The sequence below is a fragment of the Botryllus schlosseri genome, chromosome 8 (genome assembly GCF_051294905.1).
Source record: "Botryllus schlosseri isolate E-star chromosome 8, Bs_hap1, whole genome shotgun sequence".
Classification (NCBI taxonomy): Eukaryota; Metazoa; Chordata; class Ascidiacea; order Stolidobranchia; family Styelidae; genus Botryllus; species Botryllus schlosseri.
Genome location: NC_137243.1, coordinates 26,712,267 through 26,722,502, shown reverse-complemented (window position 1 = coordinate 26,722,502; position 10,236 = coordinate 26,712,267). Strand labels below are relative to the sequence as shown.

The 10,236-nt window shown below is 36.5% G+C and overlaps 2 protein-coding genes across 2 annotated transcripts; both read right to left on the bottom strand.

Annotated features, from left to right (window-relative positions):
- Window positions 1-1,055: 1,055 nt before the first annotated feature.
- Window positions 1,056-6,042, bottom strand: LOC145444001 (uncharacterized). Its single transcript, XM_080321902.1, has 5 exons — window positions 5,904-6,042; window positions 5,741-5,836; window positions 4,303-4,415; window positions 4,120-4,246; window positions 1,056-3,421 (listed from the first exon to the last, which is right to left on the bottom strand). Exons 1-5 carry the CDS (start codon window positions 5,974-5,976, stop codon window positions 3,192-3,194), a joined length of 639 nt encoding a protein of 212 aa, XP_080178028.1. The 5' UTR covers window positions 5,977-6,042; the 3' UTR covers window positions 1,056-3,191.
- Window positions 6,014-9,825, bottom strand: LOC145444000 (N-acetylglucosamine-1-phosphotransferase subunit gamma-like). The gene has a single exon (XM_080321901.1). It carries the CDS (start codon window positions 9,504-9,506, stop codon window positions 8,730-8,732), a length of 777 nt encoding a protein of 258 aa, XP_080178027.1. The 5' UTR covers window positions 9,507-9,825; the 3' UTR covers window positions 6,014-8,729.
- Between the last annotated feature and the right edge of the window lie 411 nt (window positions 9,826-10,236).

Sequence of the window (10,236 nt, the reverse complement as noted above, 5' to 3'; positions counted from 1 at the left end):
CGGCCTGGGGTGTCAAATGTACGGCCCGCGAAACAGTTCTGGATGAATTGAAAATTGTTTATATTATCAGGCACATCTAACGGAGTCATCGATTTTAGTAACAAAGCTTTCACCGTCATCCCTGACAGTAAATGTCGAACATGTTGGTCCGCCAAATTTTAACCATTCAACGGGAGTGTGCGCTGTGCAGTTTTCACACTAGGCCAGGGGCGGACAACTTCTCCAGTCGGCGGGCCTGATATGGAAAAATGAAGTAATTGGCGGGCCAGATTCTTGAATCGATACATTAATCGCGTATATATCCGACTCTGCAAGGAAGAAATCGTGTTGAATGTAAATTTACGCCTAAAACATAGAAACCACAAAGTATTTAAAGAATTTATTAACGAAATTACTTCAATAGCTGTTGAAGCTGATGAGTGGTCGATCAAAGTTGTCAGCAAGTTCTTTTGACACTCGCTGCACGTCGAACGTAGAAACCCTTAGTCAGGACCGTAACAGCACTTCATTAGGGCCCCCAAAACGTTGGTCTTGGGCCCCCCACAGGGTGATATAACCGAACTACTGGGGGGTTTTGCGCCCAGACTATACACTGCTTACCGCTACTTATTATCGACATTGGGTGTCCGTTTGGTGACTGAGCTTTTTTCGCCTAAACGCGCGGAAAATTTCTATTACTCATGATTGAATAGGTCAATATGATCGGGAATTGCATATATACTGCTATCTATTTTTATCATCTCTCTGTTCACTTAATCAGATTTACCGGTGAAGCTGAGTGAGGTGTGTTTGAAAAGGAAGGACCCCTAAATAATAATTAGCGTAACCCCCCATCACGCTGTTCGCCCCGAAATTACTTGTACTGTTCAGTTAGCCAACGGTAAGCGCGAAAATTTTCGATAGTTCATGGTAAAATCGGTCAATAAGATCGGGAGTGCTGTTCTGTTACGGTCCTGCTGATCTACATGCTCAAAACGTAGAAGATCGGCCTGACAATCTGTTAACTTGCTGTATAGGCAATGTCCCACAGACCATCATCGGTTGCAGACAGAAAGTACGCGCAAGGGATTCAATTTTATTCAGACATCACATAAATACAATATATGCCGCTACGGCAGCTGTCCACGCCCTTTTCATTCGGCAAGACATTGAAGTAATTGCATGTCGGTAAAAACGTGGAAAAAATACATAACATATTTCATGATGAACTTATGGCAGACAATACTGAATAGTACGGAAACACAAATGCAATCAGATTCGTAAATCACAGTACAATAACGATTTGTTGCGAGGCACTAAACTTGATTGGGGTTGTATCGTTGGGATGAAATCATAGTCATACTGCACACCACGCTAGTATTTTAACTATAACATAGATTGTCATGGAGATCATGTGAGTCAGTCACGATGTGTTCTCTTATTGACTGTCTATAGGGTTACCATATTTTGAGATCCGATGAGGACACTTTTTACAAATGACTGAAGATTTAATTGAAGACGAGAAGACTGGTAATCTGAAAAATTATTGGGTTGACTAAAAATGGTCAGTTTTCCAACCATTTTTACTATAGCTATAGCCGTCACTATCCAAATTTCACGTCATTTATGGCATTTTCATTTGTCCCTGGACAACTGCCGGCCTCTCAAAGCATGAAAGGAGGACGAATTGCTAAAAATAAGTACATATGGGCGTTCTCGGTTTTGATTTCTTCAAAAAGGAGGACGCATAGTAACCCTAACTAATCTTAATTGAGTTAAAGCTGGTATGGTTGTGATAGAATTATTATATTTCAAGTCTGAAGAGAGATGATATATAAAATGAATTCGCACTAACTAAATTGATTGAAGTCCGCCAACGATCGACCGGTCATACCGATATAATTTAGAAATAACAATTATGCAGAGGAGGTCAAAGTTGCTACTAGATAAGAGCTAGCGTCTCAAATTTCTACTCTATTAGAAGTAAAATCAGTAATATTAAATTTACTTCGAGATCTGAAAAGTAATCAAGTATTTTTAAAAGTAAATTTGTTAGACGGGTGGCTAACTTTCATCAGGGAATACTGTATAGTAGGTGGCCACATTCGAAATTGCAGCGTGCATCTTCATGACGAACGCAAAATAGCCAACAACGCTACAAATAGCTGCGTATATCCAAAACTATCTGTTTTCAAAATACCAAAGTTTTGTCATAAACACTGTTAAATGGACGTAGACTAAAACATATCCACTTGAGTAGTAAAAGCAGGCAAAACTTTAATTGAACATTCGGAAAAAATAGTAGTGATTTGTTACTGGCCACCTAGCTGCAATTAAGAGGCATACAAAACAGCGCTAGTGAATATAGCTACCGTGATTTGAAAATATATGATGTAAACTTGATTAATTACGTTCATCACACTACTGGATGAAATGTGAACTAGCGTTGTTCAAAAATAACTCAATTCTTCAAATCTTGCTGGCTATTCGATAACATTGTAGGGTTGGCTAGAAAAATGCTGCGCGCCAGATTTGGCGCAATTCCAACCTGTTGAAGCTATTGGAGCTTAAAAAAAATATTAGATATGCTACATATATAATTCTTTTCAACCCCATGAAATTGTTATGTTGTCTAAAAAATGATTCATAGCAAATTTGGCGCGATTCCATCTTGTATAAGTAGACCTATTAGTGTTAAAAATTTTCTGTCAACCACATGAAATTGTGACGTAACTTGTGTTATCTAAAAAGAAAGAATTTGGGGCAATTCCGACCGGAAAATGCCAAGTTATTGGTGTTCAAAATTTTGGGTTTGAAATAATCGTATTTACGATGGGTACATCCATAATATATAATAATAAAACTCCACCGTAAATAAAATTATCTCGAATCCAAAATTATTGAACAACAACAACTGCGCTTTTACCGGTCGGAATTGCCCTACAGCTGTAATTACTTTTCTCAAATTCAAAATTGGGAGTGTTGGAATCCAAAATTGTGGATTTGAAATCGTAGCATTTGAAATGGATAGTTGTACCCACAGTAAATAGCATGCTTTTCAATACAAATTTTGAACACTAAGCACTTCGCTTCTACTGGTTAGAATTGCGATAAATTTTCTATGCATCGTTTTTTAAGTCAACCTAATTATTTTATCGGATAACCAGTAATTTGAAGAAGAAAAGTGATTTCTGAAAAACCCTATTTCCCAATTATGCCTTCAAAAAATCGCGGTGCGGATGCCTATGTAATAACAACTCAACGTACTTCCATAAACACCACAGTTCGACAGCACCGCATACAACCCTCGCAACTACCAAGGTGTAAGTTAGAAAAGACGCAATAAGTGATTCTGAAACCACGGCAAATTTCAAACTGTACATCCATATCGGCAGAACGTGCAATCCAATAATCGCGAACGCTCCGAGGGGCGTCTTGTATCCTGCGATATAAAAGGTGTGTTTTCCAAGTGTAATTGCCTAGTAGGGTTGGTCAAAAATAACTTTTCAAACCTTACTGGATAGTTGATGAAATTGTTAGGTTGGCAAAAAAATGTTGTATACTATATTAAATTTGGCTTAATTCCAAACATTAGGAGCGTAGCTATTGGAGCAAAAAATTTTAGGTTCACAATAAAAAAGGAAACATTTTTTTCCAAATTTTAATGGCTAGGCCTCCCCACAAAATTGGTGAATTGCCTAAAAAACGATGTATGACAAATTTGGCTCAAATCTTGAGTAGTAAATTTTGGATTTGACAAAATAGTATCTACGGCGGGTGATCACTAACGTAGAATTTCCCACCATAAACGCTCTTTTTTTTTAATGCAAAATTTACTGCTCCCATAACTTCTACCGGTTAGAATTGAGCCAAAATTGTTAAGCATCTTTTATGAGGGTAGTCAGTAAAATTTGAAAATAAAATTAGAGGAAATCTAGAATTTTCAAATCTCATAGTGTAGAACTGCAGTTTTCATCCTTTTTTGATGTCGCGGATTGATCAACCTTAAGAACCAAAATTAGGCCAAATTTGTTGTGCAATGTTTTTTTCAGACAACCTGACAATTCCAAGTAGCAAAAATTTGAATAAAAATTTATTTTCGAACAACCCTATTTCCTGGTTTATTCATCCTGATCTAACCGTTGTCCATGACCCAATGAACAAATCTCGGTGCTTGTTCAAACGACTCCTTCCATTGCTTTCCATTTGCCCTTTCGGTATTTCCAAGGAAAACAAGCCACTCGACTGTGACCACGGCGTATCCATACTAATATGAGAATGGATTGTGATTTTAAGTCTGCACTATATCAAAAATGTGCTTACTTTAAACGAATGGCACCACATCATTCCTCTTCCTAACAAATCGGTGACTACATCAAGCCAAGCACCGTAATTTGAAACTTGATTGAGTCTTCTTGCAGTCCACCCATCGATTCCTGTGGTGGTTGATAAGACAATTAAAAAACTGAAATTCAGCTGATAGCCGAAAACATTTGTGTTTATTTCAATATGAATAGGTAAATTCAATTGTATATATAAGTTCTGTACCTCAAAAAGTCCCTTAACAAGATAAGTACACTACGGTCAACTAGCTAGGCCCTATTCATGGAATTGAACTCCATGGGCTCAGCAGACTTGGATAACTAGATAATTCTATTTGTCTAATTAGAACAAAATGTTAGCAATCTAGTTTTAATCTGCTTTGTGAAATGTTTCCATGTTCTCATTTTAATTGAAATCTACAACAATTTCTGGTTTTCCTGAAAATGCTGCAGGAGACCTGTATCATGCGAAACGAGCCAAGCATGCTATACATAAATTTGTCCTTCTTATGCTAATGAGATTAGACTCTGGCTTGATATGAACTCAACTTTATTTTTGTTGTATTTCTCACTAATTGAGGAATTGAATTCAATTTCCAAGTTCCTGTGAATTCAGTAATTCTAATTTTAATCTAATCTGAAAAAACGGTGTACGGTAGTTATATTTCTAATTCAAAACTAATATGTAGAAGCTTTCTTGTTCTCCGACTCTGTCCACAAGCATACAAAATTGATACGACACAAGTAATTCCAAATGGGTTAGCACTACTACTTTAATGAACTGCTGATTAGGTTTTGCCTATTTGCATTACTTCCAATTCTATTTCCGTTTTTTAGGCGAAACAACATACTTGTTAATCCTTGGGTTTAGTTAAGTCGAGATTAGTTGGGGATATGTTTCTATCGTGATTATGAGTGAAATTATCAAAATCTGCTGTGGGTCATTTTGGCTTCAATCAGAGCTCTACTAAAAGTATGCAGCATATTCCCAAATCTGCTTTTTAAGGTTACAAATCTACATTTTAAACCGTAATATTTATATTTATATTTGAATAGCTACTTCTAATATTACTGGAGTATAAATTTATGGCGTTATCTCTACTTTAGTACCAGTATGAACGATGACTACTCTGCTTGAGTATCATAATTGACTACTCAGATCAGAGTTGGACAAACTTTAAAACTTTTCCAAATTAAACTAAGCATTTTATCTACAGTTTTATTTCAAATTAGAGTGGAATTAGTATTATAGCTAGACACTTTTTTTATCAAATTGAATTAGATTTAGAATTAGAACCACTGATTTCACAGTAAGACTTGGAAATCGAATTGAATTCCGAATTAGTCTTTGACCACCTCTAACTATCACGTATTCTTCCAAGGTAATAATCAGAAATAACTCCTACCTATCAGCTAATGCTGCTATCGTAATAACTTACCATCAAGTACAACGTTAAGAATATATGAAGGTAAGCAAATGGAGTATTCATCGATATGCACCCATGATATTACAATTAGCACGAGTCGGGCGTATCCTGAAAACACAAATATAATTTGTTCACATTAACACAGGCCTGGTGTGCAAATAGACCAAAACATTACCTATTATGTTCGGTATGAAAAATAATATTTCAACGGTGGTACTGCCCTTGACATCTTGAGATTGCTTCGACATATTAGATGAAATGTATCAGGCCTATCTCACGTCCATATTGCTGAAAACACAATATCATCGCTTGATAATTTGTTAGACAGTTGAAACTTTCACTACGAAGAAGAATTGCACATCAAACTAAAAATGCTTCAACCAAAACGTGACGAGTCACTTTAGAATATCTTCAGCAAAACAAATCACAGAAGTGAAAACTGACAAAAGCGATTGAAAATGATATCCAAGTAATCAAGATATGGGATGAAAGTATGTACGGTCTGACTCATTAACACCGTGCCAGTGAGGTTTTAAGTGACGATCATAAAAATTACAGCGGAATTATGTTATCCTTGCGGCTTTTCAAAATCGGGTACCTGAGTGATCCAATTCTGGGCTTTGGGTAGAGCCTCGCTTATTATGACGTTACAACAGTACCGATGATGTGTAAGGTTAAAAATGTACCTTTTTATACGACCGCAGAGAACAAAATGCTATTTCTACATCACAATAAAGATATTTGGTATTTTTTTACCCTGCCTATTTCATTGCATCTTGCGACAAAGGGGATAATGCCAAATATCTACCATCAGAGCGACTTGTAAGCGTTCAACATCACCAATTACCCAGTCGCTTGTATATGATGACATAATTACCATAGTATCAAGCAGGCGCATATCAAGTGATAAAAACACAAGAGAAAACTTTTCAAGTTTACAAAGTAGCATTCATATATTTAGTTCAATTATACATAGATCAGAACTGCTTCCTCCCGTTGATGAACTTATGTATACCATATAAAATATGATGCATATAATGCCAGTTTAAGTTCCACTTTCACATGTATACTGTAACAACTCAAAGAGAAACAAGGATACAATTTGATTTGCACATCAGATTACCAGCGAGACACGATGACCACCAAGCCGATCTCATATTTCCCACACAGTAGCAGCATGCAAACGGAAATACACTGCTCATTTGTAAATCACACAATTCACCAGCTATTTTAGGCAGTACCGAACGGAACTGCGGGTATGCCGCATACCCAAAAATGTAATAGGTATGTCATGTCTACTGTCTAGCATACCTGCGTCCGGTGCCTATTGTATAAATCATTTAGACACAATCTATATTCCATCCTGAATGAATAAAATTGAAGTGTAGCTCTTGTGTACTAGTCGACAACAATAGGCTACATAAATAAGCACAAGAGCTTATTGGTGCGACAGAACTTCTCAACATACAATTAAATATCCAGTAACGGCAGTAGGCTATATTCATATTGAAATAAACCCGCATATATTCGGCCGACACTGATGAGGGGTAATCGTCAGCAACTAGTGGAAAATTGGAAAGAACATTGTACATCAACAATCGTATTATCAATATACTATTCAATAATACATAGATGCACAAACTTTCCCACTACACATTATAGCGATGACAGGCACACACTCTCATGATACTAATAAACAGTGGCCAGAAATGAAATTCAGGTAGTAGTTAGATAGTATTTGTTTACAATTCAACATTGATTTAAGGTCACATATTCATCAACTACTTGCACTCTTTCTTCAACATTTGTCCGATTTATATCTACTAGCCTACTGTGCACAGTACTTTATACTAACTGTCAACTGTTTGGTTACATTTGCATTAATTTTAACCGGACGATGTCTTTATTCTTTCACAGTGAGAAGGCATAATTCCAGAAAATACACCAATTTGGACTCCATCAATACCTTTGTTTTGGTCGCGAAGATGCATCATTGCAATCAATAATTTCATTAAAATGATGCATCTTTCAACTTTCTTTCTCTTTGAAACTGAATTGCAATTTGTAAATAATATGCGCAAGTTTATCAATACTGTTACTAAAGACAGTAATATTTGGTACAAACTAATGTACATTCATATCTTATATTATTTATTATTGGCAATTTTCGAAGACCTTTGAAAGCACTTGACATCATATCAAAGTATAGTTGGCGTCGGAGTCAAGAGCATTTTTATAAACTCAGACCCTGACACCAGGCAGCATTCTTTGCTAAAAAAATTAGTGACTTCGACTTCATTAAGGGAAAGATTAGCGAAACTCCAACACAACCATGCTTGTCACTAAGAATTACTTGTTCAACCCGAATTATAGTTTTGATACGATTTTCCACTGTGCAAGGTTGAAAGCCTTCATTGGCCGTGTCGCAGCATACGAAAAATGCAGGCTAGTACAAGGCTACGTAGACGTAGGTCAGTGGAAATTACATATCCGTATCTGTGAAGCCGTCAAAGACGCATTGCATTGTCACAAAGTGTGATGACATAGGCATGATTGAAAAAAATACTAAATAACCTTTATTGTGATTTAGATCCAGGCATCCAGCATTATATTATTTGTGGTAGCATGAAAGGTACATATTTCAACTTTCCACATACTGTTGTGACATTGCAGTGAGTGATACTCGAATACACGATCAAGAATCAGGTCATTCAGGTGCTCGATTATGCCCAGCCCTAGTAACAGTACTGACGGTAAAGCGCTCAGTAGGCTACATTTTTGTAAGTGGTGTGATTCCTCCTTTGCTAATCATCTACTAGGGTTCAAGCTCATAAAAACTTATTTTAAAACAACCAGTGTAGTAAGGCAACATTGGCAATAAAATTGTAAACTAAATTTTCGTACATTGGACTATAAATATTCCAAAATAGTGCATAATAAATAACATGGATGAACATAATAAAGTCTCGAGTTACAACACAGTAGGGTACAGCAAATCTTATCAAGTAGCAGATTTTTCTCGTAACCTTTTAACCTCTTCCAGTAGCTTCTGATATTCTTTGTTACACATTTCTAACGAGTCATATCCATGAAATGTGTCTTCTTCATAGAAATTTGGCGGATCTTTTACGAAACCAGCTTTCCAAAATACATTTTGCAAATAAAGTTTGTATCCATTATCAGTGATTTCTTCGTCGTGTAACTGTCTTTCCATTTCGTCCCATTCAGATCTCAATACCTCATCCATACGAGGATACACCAACATGGCATCTTCATGACATACTAGCGGAGTTTCAAATGTCATACGATAGTGACACGTCTGCGGTTCTGTGACCGAAGTTAAATTATTAGCTGTGCCACATGAGAATATTACTTCTACTTGTCTGTCTGTAGTGCCACAGCTATCACCGTTAGCCATCATCATAGCATAAAATGTGTTGTTGATTATTTTCCATTCTTTCCAAACACCTAATATACCACTGTATGGATTCCAGCGATAAGTCTGTTCGTGTTGGGTAACGTTATCAAACGGACATAATTTGTATTTATAATCATTCAACTTCAATGTGTAACATTTCCCGACCAATGCTTTCAAATGTTCAGGTCCGGAAAAATTGGAAGGTTTCACCTTTGCTTCTAATTTTGAAGAGGAGTCAGATGCGAAATTGCTGTATCCGTAACTGCTGATTTGGTCTACAATCTTCATCTTCACCATCTCTCCATTTGTGAAAAAAAACAGGCTAAATGTTGCTATTAGACAGATACAGTTAATTGACATTATCAAGCAAGAAACAGTTTCTTTTCCTGAAATACAGAAATGATACAATGTTTACTCTTTTTTATAACTATAGATTACTAACCTACCTTACCTACGTAGGTTAGTAATCTATAGTGTAACTTACGATAATAGCGCATTTAATATAAACGGTCTTTATCGAAAGATACGGTCGCACTGATTCCGAAAAATGGCGAAAATGTAAATTGAAATCTGGCACGGGCATCTGAAATTGAAAGGTTTGTTCCGAGGATCGCAGTTCACAGTTACAGCTGATTGCATTTATTTATTTATTCCATCAGTGTGATGAAACCATAGTGTCCTAAAACGATGTAAAATTGCATGACTCACTGCTCTTGGTCAGTAATATTTTTTTCCATCTGACGAAAGGCAGATGGAAATTTGGAGGGGATACAAACCCATACAGACATTGGATGCATAATTAAAGAAGCACTGCGTTCAATATATGTAGTGACCCCACATTAAAGTGCAAAATGTGCACAGCATCTTAGCTGTAGCCAGCATTTACCTCAGAAAACCACCATATTCGTACTGCGGCTTAAAGATTTTCACGAAAAGTACATTTTCACTTCATCAAAATCAATATCAAGCGTAATTGCTTCTTAACCGTTTGCAAAATTTCTGACACGCATTTCTTCATCTCTACTGCGGTACCCGCGGTCAAAAGACGATTAAAATAGGAGTAAGAGGGAGTGTCTTTATTTTTTCATCC

What these genes read in the sequence shown, in the direction of transcription:
- LOC145444001 (XM_080321902.1), bottom strand. Translation starts at nt 5,976, where the DNA reads ATGTCGAAGCAATCTCAAGATGTCAAGGGCAGTACCACCGTTGAAATA. An exon ending in TTTCATACCGAACATAATAG is followed by an intron (nt 5,837 to 5,903) that starts GTAATGTTTTGG and finishes TTGTGTTTTCAG; the next exon opens with GATACGCCCGACTCGTGCTA. An exon ending in TCTTAACGTTGTACTTGATG is followed by an intron (nt 4,416 to 5,740) that starts GTAAGTTATTAC and finishes CAACCACCACAG; the next exon opens with GAATCGATGGGTGGACTGCA.
- LOC145444000 (XM_080321901.1), bottom strand. Translation starts at nt 9,506, where the DNA reads ATGTCAATTAACTGTATCTGTCTAATAGCAACATTTAGCCTGTTTTTT.